The sequence below is a fragment of the Salmo salar genome, unplaced genomic scaffold (assembly GCF_965601325.2).
Source record: "Salmo salar unplaced genomic scaffold, fSalSal1 ptg000129l, whole genome shotgun sequence".
NCBI lineage: Eukaryota > Metazoa > Chordata > Actinopteri > Salmoniformes > Salmonidae > Salmo > Salmo salar.
Genome location: NW_027675318.1, coordinates 318,353 through 342,711, shown reverse-complemented (window position 1 = coordinate 342,711; position 24,359 = coordinate 318,353). Strand labels below are relative to the sequence as shown.

The 24,359-nt window shown below is 40.7% G+C and overlaps 2 protein-coding genes across 2 annotated transcripts; one reads left to right on the top strand and one right to left on the bottom strand.

The window, feature by feature from the left end:
• Positions 1-537: 537 nt before the first annotated feature.
• Positions 538-6,269, bottom strand: LOC145866071 (uncharacterized). The gene is made up of 2 exons (XM_082970935.1): positions 6,264-6,269; positions 538-2,708 (listed from the first exon to the last, which is right to left on the bottom strand). Exons 1-2 carry the CDS (start codon positions 6,267-6,269, stop codon positions 1,344-1,346), a joined length of 1,371 nt encoding a protein of 456 aa, XP_082827061.1. The 3' UTR covers positions 538-1,343.
• A 12,456-nt stretch (positions 6,270-18,725) lies between these two features.
• LOC123741826 (uncharacterized) lies at positions 18,726-22,846 on the top strand. The gene is made up of 2 exons (XM_082970965.1): positions 18,726-19,316; positions 21,156-22,846. The coding sequence occupies exons 1-2, from the start codon at positions 18,977-18,979 to the stop codon at positions 21,770-21,772; spliced, it is 957 nt and encodes a 318-aa protein (XP_082827091.1). The 5' UTR covers positions 18,726-18,976; the 3' UTR covers positions 21,773-22,846.
• The last annotated feature ends 1,513 nt before the right edge of the window (positions 22,847-24,359 follow it).

The window sequence follows — 24,359 nt, the reverse complement described above, 5'->3', positions numbered from 1 at the left end:
GCCAGCACAGGTGTAACACATACTGACTAACGAGGTGACACCAATCAGTGCGCCCAACGAGCTAGACGTGCTAGACGTGCTAACGAGCTAGACGGGCTAACGGGCTAGACGTGCTAGACGTGCTAACGAGCTAGACGGGCTAACGGGCTAGACATGCTAACGAGCTAGACGGGCTAACGAGCTAGACGTGCTAAAGTCCAACCTCAAAACATAAATGGAAAAACCAAAGCCTGTAACACCTTAAGACAACAAATATATCCTATATTTTTGTTGGAAAAGTTTGCTCACCACCAACAGAAAACAACTTCCATTTCACATTATAATCAACTACAATGCTTCACCTTCACCAATATAAACATGATGTCTACTGGCTGTCAACAATTAAAAACAAGAAAAAAACACGTATTTCTAAATAATAATATACAATAGGATTATTTGTTTCTCCTTTTTCTTTCTATAGAATCCTAAATCCCACTAGCTTCTAGAACACTCGTCTTCCTAAAACTCACAAGCTTCTAGAACTCTCGTCTTCCTAAAACCCACTAGCTTCTAGAACTCTCGTCCCCTTGGAACGAGCCCAAACAAAACTCATCTCCAATACGGAAAAACGTGCAGTCAAAATAAATTCTGATCCATGGCAACGCACTGCCTAAACACAAAACACAAATCTTATATCCATTTGGGGGGAAATCAGGTTGAACCTGCTCCTGAAACTAACACAACAAAACACATGGAAATGGAGATATATTTTACCTCACTGGTTAGAGGACAACCTGCAGAAGACAGTCAGCTACATTTTGGAGTGATGCATTTAAATGTAGGGGTCACTAAACAAAGGAACATAACACTTATTTGTCATCACTCATCGATATCATGTTGAAATCAATTGTGCGAGAGGAGGGAGATGAGGTTGCACGTCCTGTTAAAACTAACAGCTCAAAAACCACACGGAATCTGGGAATAATGTGTACATCCCTGGTTAGAGGACAACTGGTAGAAAACAGCTGGCTACATTTTGATTCAAGTGGGTCACCAATGCTGTAAATGTAACACAGCTCTTTTTTTGTTAGTCACTTTTTGTTAAATCACATAAATAGTAACTCTTCCATTTCAGAGCCTGGATTTTCCCCCTGAGGCTAATATCCATATCATGTTGAAATCAATAGAACAGGGGACAAACGTTTAGGGTTCTACATTGTGACATCATTAAAATACTCCTACTACAATGTTAAAACATTCTACATTGTGACATCATTAAAATATATTGATATCATTTAACAACTCCTTCATGTATTTTCTGATATTTGATCAGAGGTCTTTTATCAGATTATCTCTGGTCACAGCTATAAGGCTGTGTGTGTTCTCTTGTGTACTGTCAGCTCTCCAGATCGACCAAAACTCTTCCCACAATGATTACAGCTAAAAGGTTTCTCTCCTGTGTGTATTCTCTGGTGCACTGTCAGCTCTCCAGATCGACCAAAACTCTTCCCACATTGATCACAGCTATAAGGTTTCTCTCCTGTGTGTATTCTCTGGTGCACTGTCAGCTCTCCAGATCGACCAAAACTCTTCCCACACTGATCACAGCTAAAAGGTTTCTCTCCTGTGTGTGTTCTCTGGTGTAAAGTCAGAGAGCCAGACTTACTAAAACTCTTCCCACATTGATCACAGCTATAAGGTTTCTCTCCTGTGTGTATTCTCTGGTGCACTGTCAGCTCTCCAGATCGACCATAACTCTTCCCACACTGATCACAGCTAAAAGGTTTCTCTCCTGTGTGTGTTCTCTGGTGTAAAGTCAGAGAGCCAGACTTACTAAAACTCTTCCCACATTGATCACAGCTATAAGGTTTCTCTCCTGTGTGTATTCTCTGGTGCACTGTCAGCTCTCCAGATCGACCATAACTCTTCCCACACTGATCACAGCTAAAAGGTTTCTCTCCTGTGTGTATTCTCTGGTGTAAAGTCAGCTGGCTAGATGTAGTAAAACTCTTCCCACACTGATCACAGCTATAAGGTTTCTCTCCTGTGTGTATTCTCTGGTGTAGAGTCAGCGTGCTAGATGCAGCAAAACTCTTCCCACATTGACCACAGCTATAAGGTTTCTCTCCTGTGTGTGTTCTCTGGTGTAAAGTCAGAGAGCCAGACATACTAAAACCCTTCCCACATTGATCACAGCTATAAGGTTTCTCTCCTGTGTGTGTTCTCTGGTGTGATATCAGGCTGGTTGACTGAGTAAACCTCTTCCCACATTGACCACAGCTATAAGATTTCTCTCCTGTGTGGGTTCTCTGGTGTAAAGTCAGAGAGCCAGACTTACTAAAACTCTTCCCACATTGATCACAGCTATAAGGTTTCTCTCCTGTGTGTGTTCTCTGGTGCACTGTCAGATCTCCAGATCGACCAAAACGCTTCCCACACTGATCACAGCTATAAGGTTTCTCTCCTGTGTGCGTTCTCTGGTGTCGAGTGAGAGTGCTAGGTGCAGCAAAACTCTTCCCACATTGACCACAGCTATATGGTTTCTCTCCTGTGTGTGTTCTCTGGTGTAAAGTCAGAGAGCCAGACTTACTAAAACTCTTCCCACATTGATCACAGATATAAGATTTCTCTCCTGTGTGTGTTCTCTGGTGTAATGTCAGCTGGCCAGATTGAACAAAACTCTTCCCACATTGACCACAGCTATAAGATGTCTCTCCTGTGTGGATTCTCTGATGAATATTAATGCCTGATGAGGTGAATCTCTTCCCACAGTCAGAGCAGCAGTGAGTTCTCTTCCCTGTGGATGTCTGCAGGTGTTTCTTGAGGTGTTCTGATCTGGAGAGACTCTTCTCTGCCTCGTCAGCATCATGATGTTGTTGAGGCTCCCCAAAGGATCCACGATAGTCACGTCTCTCTCCTGTGTGAACAACAAAGTCAGACAGATGATTAAAGGCCCACAACAGCAGAAATCCACTGTAAAAGGTGATGCCAACAGCGTAGCCATGATGTTATACAACAATTGACGTCTGTAATGAATGTTAAAATGATTTAACAATTGTCTTAAAATGAGCAAGAACAGTCATATTTTGTCTTGTTTTCACATTAGTAGTAACATAGATGATTGTAGGCTAGAAATAAGTTATTCATGTTGTTGAAACTCTAAGCAGTGTGCCAGACGACTTTTGGTCTCCAATATAGGCCCCTTTCTGTGTTTGCTAAAATTGCGGCACGAGGGCGATGCACATGCAATTTGGTTGTAGAAACTCCTCCCTGCTAATGAGGAAACCGATAGTTATGGATGTAGTGTATCTGCTAATGAGGAAACCACTAGTTATGGATGTAGTATATCTGCTAATGAGGAAACCGATAGTTATGGATGTAGTATATCTGCCTGGAGCAAAAATGGTGAGCAAAGATTTTAGTTTTTCACAATGTATTCTGAATGTGAACGGGGAAAAACTCAGGGAAGTAACTTCCATTTCCAGGTTGCTTATGAGTGCATTTCACGCTACTTTGGATTATAATTGTAAAGCTCGCTTGAATGTCCTGCTTAATATAATGTTTGCTACAGTATTAAGAACCGAGTTAATGACCGTATCCATTTGGGTGTTGTCAATAAAGTTATGATTTTTTAAATGTATTTTTAATTACATTTTGTTTTTCACCTTTATTTAAGCAGGTAGGCCAGTTGAGAACAAGTTCTCATTTACAACTGCGACCTGGCCAAGATAAAGCAAAGCAGTGCGACACAAACAACACAGAGTTACACATGGAATAAACAAACGTACAGTCAATAACACAATAGAAAAATCTATATACAGTGTGTGCAAATATCTATATACAGTGTGTGCAAATGGAGTACGGAGGTAAGGCAATAAATAGGCCATAGTAGCGAAGTAATTACAATTTAACAAATGAACACTGGAGTGATAGATGTGCAGATGATGATGTGCAAGTAGAAATACTGGTGTGCAAAAGAGCAAAAAAGTAAATAAAAACATGGGGATGAGGTAGGCAGTTGGATGGACTATTTACAGATGGACTGTGTACAGCTGCAGCGATCGGTAAGCTGCTCAGATAGCTGATGCTTAAAGTTAGTGAGGAAGATATATGTCTCCAACTTCAGCGATTTTTGCAATTCGTTCAAGTCATTGGCAGCAGAGAACTGGAAAGAAATGTGTCCAAAGTAGGTGTTGGCTTTGGTGATGACCAGTGAGATATACCTCTTTGAGTGCGTGCTATGGGTGGGTGTTGCTATGGTGACCTGTGAGCTGAGTGAAGGTGGCCTAGCAAAGACCTATAGATGACCTGGAGCCAGTGGGTTTGGCGACGAATATGTAGAGAAGGCCAGCCAACGAGAGCATACAGGTCGCAGTGGTGGGTGGTATATGGGGATTTGGTGACAAAACGGATGGCACTGTGATAGACTGCATCCAGTTTGCTGAGTAGAGTGTTGGAGGCTATTTTGAAAATGACATCGCCGAAGTCAAGGATCGGCAAGAAAGTCAGTTTAACGAGGGTATGTTTGGCAGCGTGAGTGAAGGAGGCTTTGTTGCGAAATATGAAGCTGATTCTAGATTTCATTTTGGATTGGAAATGCTTAACTTCATCGGGGTAGGGGGCAGTATTTTCATGTCCGGATGAAAAGCATGCCCAGAGTAAACTGCCTGCTACTCAGGCCCAAAAGCTAGAATATGCATATAATTAGTAGATTTGGATAGAAAACACTGAAGTGTCTAAAACGGTTTGAATAATGTCTGTGAGTATAACAGAACTCATATGTCAGGCAAAACCTTAGAAAAATCCAACCAGGAAGTGTGGAAATCTGAGGTTTGTAGTTTTTCAAGTGATTGCCTATCTAACACACAATATACATCCAATATACAGTGTCTATGGGGTCATATTGCACTTCCTAAGGCTTCCACTAGATGTCAACAGTCTTTAGAATGTTGTTTCAGGCTTCTACTGTGAATGGGGAGAGAATAAGAGCTGATTGAGTCAGGTGTCTGGCCGTCAGCCATTATTTTAGTTACGCACGCAGCCATGAGCACAAGCTCAGTTCTCTTTCCTTTATGAAGACAAAGGAATTATCCGGTTGGAATATTTTTGAAGATTTATGATAAAAACATCCTAAAGATTGATTCTACACATCGTTTGACGTGTTTCTACAAACTGTAATATAACTTTTTTGACTTTTCGTCTGGACTTTAGTGCGCGCGCCTTCTGCATTTGGAATAGTGAACCTAACGCGCGAACAAAATGGAGGTATTTGGACATAAACATGAACTTTATCGAACAAAACGTACATGTATTGTGGAACTGGGATTCCTGGGAGTGCATTCCGATGAAAATCATCAAAGGTAAGTGAATATTTATAATGGTATTTCTGACTTCTGTTGACTCCACAACATGGCGGGTATCTGTATGGCTTGTTTTGGTGTCTGAGCGCTGTACTCAGATTATTGCAAAGTGTGCTTTCGCCGTAAAGTTTTTTGAAATCTGACACAGCGGTTGCATTAAGGAGAAGTATATCTTTAATTCTATGCATAACAGTTGTATATTTTATCAACGTTTATGATGAGTATTTCTGTAAATTGATGTGCTCATTCATCGGGGGTTTTGGAGGCAAAACATTTCTGAACATTACATACCAATGTAAAATGGGGTTTTTGGATATAAATATGAACTTTATCGAGCAAAACATACATATATTGTGTAACATGAAGTCCTATGAGTGCCACCTGATGAAGATCATCAAAGGTTAGTGATTAATTTTAGCTATATTTCTGGTTTTTGTGACGCCTCTCCTTGCTTGGAAAATGGCTGTGTGGTTTTTCTTGTCTAGGTGGTGTCCTAACATAATCTTTCGCCGTAAAGTGTTTTTGAAATCGGACACTGTGGTTGGATTAATGAGAAGTGTACCTTTACAATGGTGTATAATACTTGTATGTGTGAGAAATTTGAATTATGAGATTTTTGTTGTTTTGAATTTGGCGCCCTGCTATTTCAATGGCTGTTGGCGAGGTGTGACGGTAGCGTCCCACCTACCCCAGAGAGGTTTTAACATGCCGGTACATACTGCTGTAATAACATGCAAGCAAATTGTCAGCCAAAATATCGTGTAAGGTAACTTACTTGAAAAGAAATGTCTTTATTACATTGCTTAACATGTTCTTAACATTTGTCATAATTAGTTAAAGCAATGAATTTGTATCGGCTCTCGTTGGACTTCGGCTGCATATTTTCCGCCATTTTCTTCAAATCTGAAAATGATGTGAAGCTACGTCCATTTCCTGAAGAATTGCATTATGGGCCCTAAAGTACTGCGTGTATACGTCATATTTTGGCGAATTTAGTACGACATCCGGGAACTTTTGGCATACTAACTACATCATAACCGCCATCGATAAGAGACATTACTGTGCAGCCGTATTCATCGACCTGGCCAAGGCTTTCGACTCTGTCAATCACCACATTCTTATTGGCAAACTCGACAGCCTTGGTTTCTCAAATGATTGCCTCGCCTGGTTTACCTACTACTTCTCTGATAGAGTTCAGTGTGTCAAATCGGAGGGCCTGTTGTCCGGGCCTCTGGCAGTCTATGGGGGTGCCACAGGGTTCAATTCTCAGGCCGACTCTCTTCTCTGTATACATCAATGATGTCGCTCTTGCTGCTGGTGAGTCTCTGATCCACCTCTACGCAGATGACACCATTCTGTATACTTCTGGCCCCTCTTTGGACACTGTGTTAACCTGTTAGGGCTAGGGGGCAGTATTTACACGGCCGGATAAAAAACGTACCCGATTTAATCTGGTTATTACTACTGCCCAGAAACTAGAATATGCATATAATTATTGGCTTTGGATAGAAAACACCCTACAGTTTCTAAAACTGTTTGAATGGTGTCTGTGAGTATAACAGAACTCATATAGCAGGCAAAAACCTGAGAAGATTCCAAACAGGAAGTACCCTCTCTGACCATTCCTTGGGCTTCTTGGCTCTGTTTAAAGAAAATTTAGGATATTTGCTGTAACGTGACACTTCCTACGGCTCCCATAGGCTCTCAGAACCCGGGAAAAAGCTGAATGATGTAATTCCAGCCGCTGGCTGAAAAACTTTAGCGCGTTTGGATGGAAGTCGATCAGAGGGCCATCAGACTGAGGCTCGTGCACGAGGGGATCCCATGCTTTTACTTTCTCTCTCTTTGAACGTAAACACGCTTTCCCTGTCGGAATATTATCGCTTTTTTACGAGAAAAATTGCATAAAAATTGATTTTAAACAGCGGTTGACATGCTTCGAAGTACGGTAATGGAATATTTAGAATTTTTTTGTCACAAAACGCGTCGGGCGCGTAACCCTTATTTACCCTTTCAGATAGTGTCTTGAACGCACGAACAAAACGCCGCTATTTGGATATAACTATGGATTATTTGGGACCAAACCAACATTTGTTATTGAAGTAGAAGTCCTGGGAGTGCATTCTGACGAAGAACAGCAAAGGTAATAACATTTTTCTTATAGTAAATCTGAGTTTGGTGAGTGCTAAACTTGCTGGGTGTCTAAATAGCTAGCCCTGTGATGCCGGGCTATCTACTTAGAATATTGCAAAATGTGCTTTCACCGAAAAGCTATTTTAAAATCGGACATATCGAGTGCATAGAGGAGTTCTGTATCTATAATTCTTAAAATAATTGTTATGCTTTTTGTGAACGTTTATCGTGAGTAATTTAGTACATTTTTAGTAAATTCACCGGAAGTTTGCGGGGGGTATGCTAGTTCTGAACGTCACATGCTAATGTAAAAAGCTGGTTTTTGATATAAATATGAACTTGATTGAACAAAACATGCATGTATTGTATAACATAATGTCCTAGGGTTGTCATCTGATGAAGATCATCAAAGGTTAGTGCTGCATTTAGCTGTCTTTTGGGTTTATGTGACATTATATGCTAGCTTGAAAAATGGGTGTCTGATTATTTCTGGCTGGGTACTCTGCTGACATAATCTAATGTTTTGCTTTCGTTGTAAAGCCTTTTTGAAATCGGACAGTGTGGTTAGATTAACGAGAGTCTTGTCTTTAAAATGGTGTAAAATAGTCATATGTTTGAGAAATTGAAGTAATAGCATTTCTAAGGTATTTGAATAACGCGCCACTGGCTGTTACGTAGGTGGGACGAAATCGTCCCACTGGCCCTAGAGAAGTTAACTAACCTCCAAACGAGCTTCAATGCCATACAACTCTCCTTCCGTGGCCTCCAACTGCTCTTAAACGCAGGTAAAACTAAATGCATGCTATTCAATCGATCACTGCCCGCACCGGTTAAACTATCATTATGACATCATGGATGAATTCTAGAATATACTATATATCCTAGAAACCTGGTTAAACTATCATTATGACATCCTGGATGAATAAATTTGAGTGGTTACACTCCTCCTTCCCCCATCCCTCAGCTGTTTACCAAACCAAGCCTCTGGGCAGCCATTTTGTTACTGTTGAAAAAACTCACACAACCCAGCAATCTGCCGTTCATACAACAACAAAGCTGTCATTCCACCACTGTTTTGGTAATAAGATGATTATGGGGCTGGAGAAATGTAACTAATCTCAAATTCATAGACAGACCTGCGGATGCAAGGACTGACCATCCATGATATCAACATTATAGTTTTAACCATGTTGAGGCTATACAGTGTTGGTTTACATTGTTTCTAAACATTGGAGTAAAAAAAGCTTATTTGGGGTTCTGATGGGGTACAACAGTTGAACTAAGCTCATGAGACGTGTGTTATATTCTTCAAGAATACATGGCTATAAAAAAATCATTAAAAAGTCTAAATATGGATGTAGCTATTGCATATTTCCCCTTTAACACCAAACATCAGTTCAACAACTGCAGAGTTTGTGCCTCTGTTTTTAAGACAGTACTTACTAGTGTTAATCAGGGAACGGTTTCTCAAAACCATCTTATGGCTAAGTTCACCGTTAGAACCATTGGACGCCTTAAGATGCGTTTGGGAAACCGGGCCCAGATGTCCAGTTTCCTCCTCTTCATCTTCTTCCAATGTGACAGTCATCTCCCCCTCCTCCTCTTTCACCCCATAAACTGCATCCTCCTCTTCCTCTTCCTCCTCTTCTTTTACTGTAACATCCTCCTCCTCTTTCACTCTGAACGGGTCTTCCTCTTCTTTCACTGAAACGTCTTTCTCTTCTTCTTTCACAGTTACAGCCTCACCCTCTACTTGTTTTTGTATTGAAACAGCCTCCTCTTCCTTCTCCTCTTTCACGAAAACGTTCAGCCCCAGTCCCTCTTTCTCCGTCCAGCAGACCTCTTCTTTAGCAGGAGGAGAGTAGCTTGGTGAGCTCATGGTCGGGGATGTTAGCTAAGCTAATGCTAACTTAACCAGCCCGCTAGCTGATCAATAACAAAAACACCGTAAATATGAAATTAAAACGGATAACTAACTAGACGACAGAAGTGGGTTTAAAACACAGTGGCTAATATACACTAAAGCATCTAAAGAGCTTTATTGGTTCGGCTATTTTGTCTAGCAAGCTACCGAGGTGGCTGAATAACTGTTGTTGCTGTTGAAAAAAGCGTTCCGTCCACTAGATTATACGTCACACCAACAGCATTACCTTAAATTCCCACACCGCCATCTGCTGACTGGAGTGGGTAACGCAGTTGAGTAAAATGTCTATTTTATTTTCAGACAAGTTTGATTGTAGTAAGATTTTTTTACTCACCAGTGTAACAACACAGTGTGGTTAAAGACTTAGTAAGCTAGTTGTAGTCACGATCTGGTTCCCTATAAGGACAAACAGTTATGTTTTTTGCGTTATTACAAATGTATTGTAATGAAACAGCAGGGAGCAGGTCTCGAACCCTCGACCTTCAAGCCCGAAGTCCAGCGCGCTATCGACTGTGCCGCAAAAGCTCGAACGGCAGAGTCAATATCCGTGCTTATAAACCCAGGGTCGTTACAGTATTAACTTATTTAGGGAAATCTTCTAAACTACCCACAATGCACTATTTTCCAACGTCATATGTATTATCAACTCTATGCTACCGGGTTTGTATGCCAGTGTAACGGTGTAATGAAGTTACATTTAAAACATTTATTTAACCTTTATTTAACAAGGCAAACCAGCTAAGGACAAATTCTTATTTACAATAACGGACCCGTGTCTGTAGTTTTGATCCCGGGTCTGTAGTGATGCCTCTACCACTGAGATGCAGGACCTTAGACTGCTGCTCGTGTGTTTACATTACATTCAGTGATAAAGGTATGGGATTCTGGGTAATCCACAGCAGATTTATGGAGAATTTGAAAATTGGGTGGTCCTGGGATAGAAATGTATAAAGTTGACATTAGATCATAAAATCCACCTTTTAAATCATAAATTAGCAATTTATGTTTTAGTAACTTCTGTTGTTGGTTTGGCCTCTCTTTATATGTTATTTGCCGAATCTCAGTTTTCCATGTGGGTTTTATGCTGAAGTTCCCTCTATCAAGTTGGTAGCAAACTGGAAAATGCCTCATCTATAGGAGTGCTATTTATATCCTGATCATTCATCCACACTGCATCTTCTATAGGATTGCTATTTATATCCTGATCATTCATCCACACTGCATCTTCTTTAGGAGTGTTATTTATATCCTGATCATTCATCCACACTGCATCTTCTTTAGGAGTGCTATTTATATCCTGATCATTCATCCACACTGCATCTTCTATAGGAGTGCTATTTATATCCTGTCACTACTGATCATTCATCCACACTGCATCTTCTTTAGGAGTGCTATTTATATCCTGATCATTCATCCACACTGCATCTTCTTTAGGAGTGCTATTTATATCCTGATCATTCATCCACACTGCATCTTCTTTAGGAGTGCTATTTATATCCTGATCATTCATCCACACTGCATCTTCTTTAGGAGTGCTATTTATATCCTGATCATTCATCCACACTGCATCTTCTTTAGGAGTGCTATTTATATCCTGTCACTACTGATCATTCATCCACACTGCATCTTCTTTAGGAGTGCTATTTATATCCTGATCATTCATCCACACTGCATCTTCTATAGGAGTGCTATTTATATCCTGATCATTCATCCACACTGCATCTTCTTTAGGAGTGCTATTTATATCCTGATCATTCATCCACACTGCATCTTCTTTAGGAGTGCTATGTATATCCTGATCATTCATCCACACTGCATCTTCTATAGGAGTGCTATTTATATCCTGATCATTCATCCACACTGCATCTTCTTTAGGAGTGCTATTTATATCCTGATCATTCATCCACACTGCATCTTCTTTAGGAGTGCTATTTATATCCTGATGATTCATCCACACTGCATCTTCTATAGGAGTGCTATTTATATCCTGATCATTCATCCACACTGCATCTTCTTTAGGAGTGCTATTTATATCCTGATCATTCATCCTCACTGCATCTTCTTTAGGAGTGCTATTTATATCCTGATCATTCATCCACACTGCATCTTCTTTAGGAGTGCTATTTATATCCTGATCATTCATCCACACTGCATCTTCTTTAGGAGTGCTATTTATATTCTGATCATTCATCCACACTGCATCTTCTTTAGGAGTGCTATTTATATCCTGTCACTACTGATCATTCATCCACACTGCATCTTCTTTAGGATTGCTATTTATATCCTGATCATTCATCCACACTGCATCTTCTTTAGGAGTGCTATTTATATCCTGATCATTCATCCACACTGCATCTTCTTTAGGAGTGCTATTTATATCCTGATCATTCATCCACACTGCATCTTCTTTAGGAGTGCTATTTATATCCTGTCACTACTGATCATTCATCCACACTGCATCTTCTTTAGCAGTGCTATTTATATCCTGATCATTCATCCACACTGCATCTTCTTTAGGAGTGCTATTTATATCCTGATCATTCATCCACACTGCATCTTCTTTAGGAGTGCTATTTATATCCTGATCATTCATCCTCACTGCATCTTCTTTAGGAGTGCTATTTATATCCTGTCACTACTGATCATTCATCCACACTGCATCTTCTTTAGCAGTGCTATTTATATCCTGATCATTCATCCACACTGCATCTTCTTTAGGAGTGCTATTTATATCCTGATCATTCATCCACACTGCATCTTCTTTAGGAGTGCTATTTATATCCTGATCATTCATCCTCACTGCATCTTCTTTAGGAGTGCTATTTATATCCTGATCATTCATCCACACTGCATCTTCTTTAGGAGTGCTATTTATATCCTGATCATTCATCCACACTGCATCTTCTTTAGGAGTGCTATTTATATCCTGATCATTCATCCACACTGCATCTTCTATAGGAGTGCTATTTATATTCTGATCATTCATCCACACTGCATCTTCTTTAGGAGTGCTATTTATATCCTGATCATTCATCCACACTGCATCTTCTTTAGGAGTGCTATTTATATCCTGATCATTCATCCACACTGCATCTTCTTTAGGAGTGCTATTTATATCCTGATCATTCATCCACACTGCATCTTCTTTAGGAGTGCTATTTATATCCTGATCATTCATCCACACTGCATCTTCTTTAGGAGTGCTATTTATATCCTGATCATTCATCCTCACTGCATCTTCTTTAGGAGAGCTATTTATATCCTGTCACTACTGATCATTCATCCACACTGCATCTTCTTTAGGAGTGCTATTTATATCCTGATCATTCATCCACACTGCATCTTCTTTAGGAGTGCTATATATATCCTGATCATTCATCCACACTGCATCTTCTTTAGGAGTGCTATTTATATCCTGATCATTCATCCACACTGCATCTTCTTTAGGAGTGCTATTTATATCCTGATCATTCATCCACACTGCATCTTCTTTAGGAGTGCTATTTATATCCTGATCATTCATCCACACTGCATCTTCTTTAGGAGTGCTATTTATATCCTGATCATTCATCCACACTGCATCTTCTTTAGGAGTGCTATTTATATCCTGATCATTCATCCACACTGTGTGTCTCATCAATGCAGGTAATTTATGACATGTATAAAGTATGTGTTTTATAAACTCATGAACACCAGCCAGTTTATCAGCCCGGTTCTGTTAGTTTAGGTGGATTATACTTCTTCACCACCAGAGGGGGACGTTGAGTAATATTCCAGGTTAATTTGATATATTTTGATACTAAATTGGATGACAGTTTATTCTGATGTTGTATTTATTTTATTAGAGTACATTAGGAATTAGTAGGAATTGTTAAATCCACCATGCGATCACAAAAACTTTGATAGACATTTCAACAACAACAAAGTTAGTATATTATACGGCAGATTTGTTGAGAATTACTATCGGAGTGCTATTTATATCCCGTCACTACTGATCATTCATCCATACTGTGTGTGTCCCATCATTGCAGCTTTGGAAATAAATGAACTATCCATCCATTGCTCCTTCCTGTGTTGACTCACTGACTTGAGGGACGGGAACAGGAAGGTCGATATCTAGCTCAAGCTTCACCTCATACCTTTCATGTACTGTGTGGTTGTGTTATCTAGTGGGAAGCCGTTAGCACAGTAGGCTCTGGTGCCTTCTTGCTGTGGGTTCAAATCGACAGAGGAAATCAACCTGCTTGCTCCTTTTTGTTTTGACAACTTTTCATTAGGGATGTTATGTTTGATACCGGAGCTACGAGGCCTGCGTCCAAATCGATAAGCAGTAAACTTCAAAGCAGTGTACCGATGCCTGTATCACTTTATCAGCAGCACGTCATCAATGGCGTCTGAAGCTTCATTTGATCAAACAACCACCTGATTGGTTTGGTATTGGGCTTGTTCGACACTGCAGGTGACTGCCGACTGACTGATCTACAAATCACCTTACATCATAAATAACTACTCATTATTATTTATAAATCAGTCAGCCAGTGACCATTTAAACACAATGCAGCATGGATTTCATGCTCTCGAACACGGCCAGTGGTTTAGTAGATGACATAAAGGCTATGCTGCTACGGTGTGTCATCTATAATAATGACATAAAGGCTATGCTGCTACGGTGTGGGATACCATCTATAATAATGACATAAAGGCTATGCTGCTACGGTGTGGGATGTCATCTATAATAATGACATAAAGGCTATGCTGCTACGGTGTGGGATGTCATCTATAATAATGACATAAAGGCTATGCTGCTACGGTGTGGGATACCATCTATAATAATGACATAAAGGCTATGCTGCTACGGTGTGGGATACCATCTATAATAATGACATAAAGGCTATGCTGCTACGGTGTGGGATACCATCTATAATAATGACATAAAGGCTATGCTGCTACGGTGTGGGATACCATCTATAATAATGACATAAAGGCTGTGCTGCTACGGTGTGGGATGTCATCTATAATAATGACATAAAGGCTATGCTGCTACGGTGTGGGATGTCATCTATAATAATGACATAAAGGCTATGCTGCTACGGTGTGGGATGTCATCTATAATAATGACATAAAGGTTATGCTGCTACGGTGTGGGATACCATCTATAATAATGACATAAAGGCTGTGCTGCTACGGTGTGGGATGTCATCTATAATAATGACATAAAGGCTATGCTGCTACGGTGTGGGATGTCATCTATAATAATGACATAAAGGCTATGCTGCTACGGTGTGGGATACCATCTATAATAATGACATAAAGGCTATGCTGCTACGGTGTGGGATACCATCTATAATAATGACATAAAGGCTATGCTGCTACGGTGTGGGATACCATCTATAATAATGACATAAAGGCTATGCTGCTACGGTGTGGGATACCATCTATAATAATGACATAAAGGCTATGCTGCTACGGTGTGGGATGTCATCTATAATAATGACATAAAGGCTATGCTGCTACGGTGTGGGATACCATCTATAATAATGACATAAAGGCTGTGCTGCTACGGTGTGGGATACCATCTATAATAATGACATAAAGGCTATGCTGCTACGGTGTGGGATACCATCTATAATAATGACATAAAGGCTATGCTGCTACGGTGTGGGATACCATCTATAATAATGACATAAAGGCTATGCTGCTACGGTGTGGGATACCATCTATAATAATGACATAAAGGCTATGCTGCTACGGTGTGGGATGCCATCTATAATAATGACATAAAGGCTATGCTGCTACGGTGTGGGATACCATCTATAATAATGACATAAAGGCTATGCTGCTACGGTGTGGGATGTCATCTATAATAATGACATAAAGGCTATGCTGCTACGGTGTGGGATGTCATCTATAATAATGACATAAAGGCTATGCTGCTACGGTGTGGGATGTCATCTATAATAATGACATAAAGGCTATGCTGCTACGGTGTGGGATGTCATCTATAATAATGACATAAAGGCTGTGCTGCTACGGTGTGGGATACCATCTATAATAATGACATAAAGGCTGTGCTGCTACGGTGTGGGATGTCATCTATAATAATGACATAAAGGCTATGCTGCTACGGTGTGGGATGTCATCTATAATAATGACATAAAGGCTATGCTGCTACGGTGTGGGATACCATCTATAATAATGACATAAAGGCTGTGCTGCTACGGTGTGGGATGTCATCTATAATAATGACATAAAGGCTATGCTGCTACGGTGTGGGATACCATCTATAATAATGACATAAAGGCTGTGCTGCTACGGTGTGGGATGTCATCTATAATAATGACATAAAGGCTATGCTGCTACGGTGTGGGATGTCATCTATAATAATGACATAAAGGCTATGCTGCTACGGTGTGGGATACCATCTATAATAATGACATAAAGGCTATGCTGCTACGGTGTGGGATGTCATCTATAATAATGACATAAAGGCTATGCTGCTACGGTGTGGGATACCATCTATAATAATGACATAAAGGCTATGCTGCTACGGTGTGGGATACCATCTATAATAATGACATAAAGGCTATGCTGCTACGGTGTGGGACATCATCTATAATAATGACATAAAGGCTATGCTGCTACGGTGTGGGATGTCATCTATAATAATGACATAAAGGCTATGCTGCTACGTATAAAATGTGTCTGTTCTAAATGCTGTGATTTTCCCAGCCATCATTCTGTATGTCTCTTCTGATCTGCAGTCACGTTTTAGTTGGGTTTTGTTAGTTGGGTTCTAACTGGTCTCCATTAGTTGGGCTCCAGCTCGCTGACCATAGCCGTGCTGATTGGCTGCGCTGGTTAGGCTAATAGCTCCAGCTCGCTGACCATAGCCGTGCTGATTGGCTGCGCTGGTTAGGCTAATAGCTCCAGCTCACTGACCATAGCCGTGCTGATTGGCTGCGCTGGTTAGGCTAATAGCTCCAGCTCGCTGACCATAGCCGTGCTGATTGGCTGCGCTGGTTAGGCTAATAGCTCCAGCTCGCTGACCATAGTGTCACGAACCGGCTCGAAGACCGTAACAAAAAGTGAGACAACGTGGAGATAAAGAATAACAAAATATATTTATTAACTGAAGTAAAGTAAATACAATGAACAATGGTGTGTGTTTAGTCAGTAGTGTAAGTGAGTGGTCGCGTGTATACATGTGATAATGAGGGGTGTTGAAAGGTGCCAACGCAGACACCCCAAATCTGTCTGTGTCTGCATGGAGAGAGTCTCCTCAATGAACGGGGAAGAGGTGCATTTATCCTGGGACACACCCATTATGTATGTATGTAGTCTGGTGATATACCAGGGACTGGGGATGCAGTTAGGTTTGTACAGTCTGGTGATATACCAGGGCCTGGGGATGTAGTTAGGTTTGTACAGTCTGGTGATATACCAGGGACTGGGGATGTAGTTAGGTTTGTATGTAGTCTGGTGATATACCAGGGACTGGGGATGTAGTTAGGTTTGTATACAGTCTGATGATATACCAGGGACTGGGGATGTAGTTAGGTTTGTACAGTCTGGTGATATACCAGGGACTGGGGATGTAGTTAGGTTTGTATACAGTCTGATGATATACCAGGGACTGGGGATGTAGTTAGGTTTGTATAGTCTGGTGATATACCAGGGACTGGGGATGCAGTTAGGTTTGTATGCAGTCTGGTGATATACCAGGGACTGGGGATGTAGTTAGGTTTGTATGCAGTCTGGTGATATACCAGGGACTGGGGATGTAGTTAGGTTTGTATGTAGTCTGGTGATATACCAGGGACTGGGGATGCAGTTAGGTTTGTATACAGTCTGATGATATACCAGGGACTGGGGATGCAGTTAGGTTTGTATGTAGTCTGGTGATATACCAGGGACTGGGGATGCAGTTAGGTTTGTATAGTCTGGTGATATACCAGGGACTGGGGATGCAGTTAGGTTTGTACAGTCTGATGATATACCAGGGCCTGGGGATGCAGTTAGGTTTGTATGCAGTCTGATGATATACCAGGGACTGGGGATGCAGTTAGGTTTGTATGCAGTCTGGTGATATACCAGGGACTGGGGATGTAGTTAGGTTTGTATGTAGTCTGGTGATATACCAGGGACTGGGGATGCAGTTAGGTTTGTACAGTCTGATGATATACCAGGGCCTGGGGATGCAGTTAGGTTTGTATGCAGTCTGATGATATACCAGGGACTGGGGATGTAGTTAGGTTTGTACAGTCTGGTGATATACCAGGGACTGGGGATGCAGTTAGGTTTGTATACAGTCTGATGATATACCAGGGACTGGGGATGCCGTTAGGTTTGTACAGTCTGGTGATATACCAGGGACTGGGGATGTAGTTAGGTTTGTACAGTCTGATGATATACCAGGGACTGGGGATGCAGTTAGGTTTGTACAGTCTGGTGATATACCAGGGACTGGGGATGTAGTTAGGTTTGTATGTAGTCTGGTGATATACCAGGGACTGGGGATGCAGTTAGGTTTGTACAGTCTGATGATATACCAGGGCCTGGGGATGTAGTTAGGTTTGTATGCAGTCTGATGATATACCAGGGACTGGGGATGCACTTAGGTTTGTATGTAGTCTGATGATATACCAGGGACTGGGGATGCACTTAGGTTTGTATGTAGTCTGATGATATACCAGGGACTGGGGATGCAGTTAGGTTTGTACAGTCTGATGATATACCAGGGACTGGGGATGCAGTTAGGTTTGTATGCAGTCTGATGATATACCAGGGACTGGGGATGTAGTTAGGTTTGTACAGTCTGGTGATATACCAGGGACTGGGGATGTAGTTAGGTTTGTACAGTCTGATGATATACCAGGGACTGGGGATGTAGTTAGGTTTGTACAGTCTGATGATATACCAGGGACTGGGGATGCCGTTAGGTTTGTTTTCCTCTAGCTATTCTCCAGTTTGCTCCCAGCAGCGTTCATAGAACATAGATCCCTGTTCAACTAGGCTGCAGAGTTCCTAGTTTGACAGATAATTCAACCAGTGTGACCAGTGGGTTTCTTTAAATGAATGAATATGAAACTGCCTTAAATACAGATGTGAAGCACAGTATGTCTCACTCAAAATATGCACTGCTCTATTTGAACGTCTCAATATAATATTATTATTTAATGAAAGGAATAAAAATACATTTGTATGCAAATAAAAATGTATCTTAACTGCGTTTCCCTCCAGTCCGCAGACGGCGATGTGCGTCTTTAAGGCGATGCTGCAGCGTGACGTATAATCTAGTGGACGGAACGGATCAACAACAACGGGTCAGCCACCTTGGTAGCCAACAGCCGAAACATTTAGACTGTTTCTGTGCATATTTGCCTCTGTGTTTTAAATATACTTCTGACATCTAGTTAATAGACACCATTTAAATGTTATAGGTACATTGTTAGTCAACTAGCTGGCTTGATAAGTTAGCCTAGCACTAAACTAGTCGCTCATGCTAACTAGCTAGCTAGCTAACATCCCCGACCATGAACTCACTGATGTATTCCTCGCCTGCTAAAGAAGAGGTCTGAACATGAGCTCCCTAAACTACTCCCCTCCTGTTAAAGAAGAGGAGGTCTGCTGGACGGAGAAAGAAGCTCTGGGGCTGAACGTTGTCGTGAAAGAGGAGAAGGAAGAGGAGGATGTCACAGTAAAACAAGAAGTAGAGGGTGAGACTGTTACTGTGAAAGAAGAGGAGAAAGACGTTTCAGTGAAAGAAGAAGATGCGTTCAGAGTGAAAGAGGAGGAGGATGTTACAGTAAAAGAAGAGGAGGAAGAGAAAGAGGAGGATGCAGTTTATGGGGTGAAAGAGGAGAAAGAGGGAGAGATAACGGTCATATTGACAGAGGAGTCAGGAGATGTGATTACCATCAGTAAGTACTGTCTTAAAAACGGGCTCTAACTCTCCAAAGGTTTTGAACGAACGTGTTGTTTTAAAGCAGCATGCTACTGAAATTCTATACTTGAAGATGTTGTTCTGTACTATAGGAATTCATGTTATAATATAATGTTAAAGCTACATTTTAAAATGGATGATTAAAGCCCTGAATGCTGATTGGCTGACAGCCGTGGTATATCAGGCCGTATACCACGGGTATGTCATGTATTTTTACTGTTCTAATTATGTTGGTAACATGTTTATAATAGCAATAAGACACCTCAGGGGTTTGTGATAGATGGCCAATATACCACGGCTAAGTTCTGTATCCGGGCACTCTGTGTTGAGTCGTGCTTAAGAACAGTCTTTAACCGTGCTATATTGGCCATATACCACACTTCCTCTGGCCTTATTACTTAACTGTAACATGTGTATACCATCAGAGTCCCCCCACCACAAAATCACAACTTAATTGTCTCACAGAATGGCAAACATGTTATAAATGAAATTTTTGACGTGTGTCCATTGTAGGCCTTGCGTAGAGTGTGTATACCCGCAAAAAGCAGATTTCTAAATAATGTTGGAGAAATACATAAAATAAGTGTCACGTCCTGACCATAGTAACTGGTTATTTTCTATGGTAGAGTAGGTCAGGGTTTGACAGGCGGTGTTTTGTGTTTTTCTATGTTTTCTATTTCTATGTGTTAGTTCTAGGTTTTCTATTTCTATGTTTTTTTGGGGGGTTGCTCTCCAATTGGAGGCAGCTGGTCCTCGTTGCCTCTGATTGGAGATCATATTTAAGTAGGGGTTTTTCTTCCTGGGTTTTTGTGGGCAGTTGCATTCTGTTTAGTCTCTGTACCTGACAGAACTGTAAGTTGATAATTTCCTTTTGTTATTTTGTCATTAGTGTTTTGAGTAAATAAATATAATAATGAACACTCAACACGCTGCGTTTTGGTCCCCTCTATACGACGCCCGTTACAATAAGAAGCATTATTGAAATGAAATGGACACGTGTTATGGGGAGACTGAACATATTAGCAAAAGGACAAGCGTTTTGGGGAGACTGAAAATATTAGCAAAAGGACAAGTGTTTTGGGGAGACTGAACATAATAGCAAAAGGACAGTTTGTAAGTCTTCAAAATAACAATTTTGAAGGAAAGGTGTGGCTAAACAAAAAAATATAATTTAGAGAGATAGTAATGTCCATTATTACTTTAGAGATGAAGTGGGACACCAACAAAACGTTATTAACAATGGATCAAATACAGCCTATAACACTGACTGGAATAGTAATATCTATTATTGTAGAGCTCTGATCAGCCTATAAACATGACATTATCTATTATTATAGAGCTCTGCTCAGCCTATAAACATGACATTATCTATTATTATAGAGCTCTGTTCAGCCTATAAACATGATCTATTATTATAGAGCTCTGATCAGCCTATAACATGACATTATCTATTATTATAGAGCTCTGCTCAGCCTATAAACATGACATTATCTATTATTATAGAGCTCTGCTCAGCCTATAAACATGACATTATCTATTATTATAGAGCTCTGCTCAGCCTATAAACATGACATTATCTATTATTATAGAGCTCTGATCAGCCTATAAACATGACATTCCCTGAGAGATTAGATTTGGAGCATTTGTTTTTAAATCTCACCGTCACCAAGTTTATTATTAATGATGTAATGTTGTGAAAACTGACCTCAGGGTATTGAGGGATCTAGTCTAGATTAAACCTCATAGGAAGACATTTTTATTTAATGCAGGTTTCATTCAGGTCTCTCTGTTTAACTAGATACTCTGTCTTTTGCAGGAGAGAGACCAGACTCTGACAGCAGGAAGAGTTCCTCAGGGGAAACAGACCCAGAGACACCTAACCAACACCACTGCTCCCACTGTGGAAAGAGTTTTAGGTGGTTAGGGAGCCTGAAAATGCATGAGAGAACACATACAGGAGAAAAGCCCTACCACTGTTCCCACTGTGGAAAGAATTTTACTCAGTTAGGAGCCCTGGTTGGGCATGAGAGAACACACACGGGAGAGAAGCCTTATCACTGTTCCCACTGTGGAAAGAGTTTTAGGTGGTTATGGGTCCTGAAAAAGCATGAGAGAATACACACGGGAGAGAAACCTTATCACTGTTCTCACTGTGGAAACAGTTTTAGGTGGTTAGTGAGCCTGAAAACGCATGAGAGAATACACACAGGAGAAAAGCCTTTCCAATGTTCCCAGTGTGAAAAGAGTTTTAGGTGGTCGGGGAGTCTGAAAAAGCATGCGAGAAAACACACAGGAGAAAAGCCTTTCCAACATACTAATACACAGGAGGAGAAGACATACCACTGCTCTCATTGTGAAAAGACATTTTCCCAGTCAGAGGACCTGAAATCACATGAGAGAATAGAGAGGCTGTGTTCTGACTTGTGTTTCTGACTGAGAATTTGTCCACGGCCAGGATTCATAGGGCCAGGGTGTCCGCTATGGACGCCTGGAAAAAATCAGCAGTGGACATTTCTGAACGTTTATCCAACAGACCTGTACATCCATGAATGGATCTCTATAATGTGTAACTATTTCTGATGTATGTGTTGTGATGAATTGTTTAATAGATGTACTATGTTAGGTATATTTATCTGTGGTTTAATTTCAACAGATTTTACTGATGCTATTAGATTGCTGTGTGGGGGGAGTTTGATATATACAGTGCCTTCAGAAAGTATTCACACCCCTTGACTTGTCCCACATTTCGTTGTGTTACAGCCTAAATTTAAAAATTATTTTTATTTATTTTTATTTCACCTTTATTTAACCAGGTAGGCTAGTTGATAACAAGTTCTCATTTGCAACTGCGACCTGGCCAAGATAAAGCAAAGCAGTTCGACACATACAACAACACAGAGTTACACATGGAATAAACAAACATACAATCAATTATACAGTCGAAAAATCTATATACAGCATGTGTAAATGAGGTAGGATAAGAGAGGTTAGGCAATAAATAGGCCATGGTGGCGAAGTAATTACAATATAGCAGTTAAACACTGGAATGGTAGGATGTGCAGAAGATGAATGTGCAAGTAGAGATACTGGGGTTAAATGGATTCAATACCCCATAATGTCAAAGTGGAATTATGTTTTTGGAAATGTTTACAAATTTAATTAAAAGCCTAAATAAGTTCAGGAGTAAAGATTTTGCTTAACAAGTCACATAATAAGTTGCTTGGACTCACTCTGTGTGCAATAATAGTGTTTAACATGATATTTGAATGAATACCTCATCTCTGTACCCCACACATACAATTATCTGTATTGTCCCTCAGTCGAGCAGTGAATTTCAAATACAGATTCAACCACAAAGACCAGGGAGGTTATCCAACGCCTCGCAAAGAAGGGCATGTATTGGTGGATGGGTAAAAAAAAAGCAGACATTGAATATCCCTTTGAGCATGGTGAAGTTATTAATTACACTTTAGATGGTGTATCAATATACCCAGTCACTAACTCAGTTGCTGGAGAGGAAAGAAACCGCTCAGAGATTTCACCATGAGGCCAATGGTGACTTTAAAATAGTTACAGTGTTTAATGGTTGTGATATGAGAAAACTGCGGATGGATCAACAACATTGTAGTTACTCCACAATACTAACCTAAATGACAGAGTGAAAAGAAGGAAGCATTCCCAGTCAGAGGACCTGAAATCACATGAGAGAATAGAGAGGCTGTTGGCACTAAAGTAATACTACAAAAGAATGTGGCAAAGAAATTAACTTTATGTCCTGAATACAAAGCGTTATGTTTGGGGAGGGTTTGGAGGGTTTGGCTGGCTGGGACGTCCTTGTCCCATTGTGCTCTAGCGACTCCTTGTGGTGGTCAGCATGCACGCTGACTTCGGTCGCCAGCTGGACAGTGTTTCCTCCGACACATTGGTGTGGCTGTCTTCCGGGTTAAACGAGCAGTGTGTCAAGATGTGCAGTGCGGCTTGGCAGGGTCGTGTTTCAGAGGACACATGGCTCGACCTTCGCCTCTCCCCGGAGTCCGTAGGGGAGTTGCAATTGGATATCATGAAATTGGTGAGAAAAAGGTGTAAAAGTACAAAAAAAAAAAAAATATATATATATATATATATACACTCGTACTGAAATTTGATTTTTCGATGATCTGGCAGATGTGAAAACCATGTAAACACCTGCAAGACTTCGGTTAGAAGTGAATCACCTGCCTGGACATCCTAAGAACCACACAGAGACCTGCATTTTGAAGTGGGTTTAATAATACTTGTGAAAACTGACTTCAGGTGATTGAGGGATCTAGTCGAGATTAAACATCATAGGAAGTTTTATCATGTGGAGGTTTCATTCAGGTCTCTGTTTAATTAATTATATAATCTGTTTGTCTTTGACAGGAGAGAGACCAGACTCTCCTTCTGACAGCAGGAAGAGTTCTTCAGAGGAACCAGACCCTGAGATGTCCAAACCAGCAGGACGACATCACTGCTCCCATTGTGGAAAGAGTTTTACTCAGTTAGGGAGCCTGAGAACACATAAGAGAATACACACTGGAGAGAAGCCTTACACCTGCTCCTTGTGCGGAAATTGTTTTAGGTGGTTAGGGAGCGTGGAAAGGCATGAGAGGACACACACAGGAGAAAAGCCTTACCAATGTTCCCACTGTGGAAAGCATTTTGCCCAGTTAGGAAACCTGAACCAGCATGAGAGGATACACACAGGAAAAAAGACGCACCACTGCTCCCACTGTGGAAAGAGATTTACCCGGTTAAGGTACCTGAAAGAGCATGAAAGAATACATACAAATACACAAGAGGAGAAGACATACCACTGCTCTCATTGTGGAAAGACATTTTCCCAGTCAGAGGACCTGAAATCACATGAGAGAATAGAGAGGCTGTGTTCTGACTTGTGTTTTTGACTGAGAATTTGTGATTTTGTTTGGACTGTCAGACTTGAGTTCACTTTGTGTAATGTTAGTGCACAATTTTTTTATTGCGATTAATCCATTGTCTG

Bases quoted from the DNA above. Each gene is read 5' to 3' on its own strand.
- LOC123741826 (XM_082970965.1), top strand. From the start codon at position 18,977: ATGAGCTCCCTAAACTACTCCCCTCCTGTTAAAGAAGAGGAGGTCTGC. The intron at 19,317-21,155 runs GTAAGTACTGTC...TGTCTTTTGCAG, and splicing joins AGGAGATGTGATTACCATCA to GAGAGAGACCAGACTCTGAC.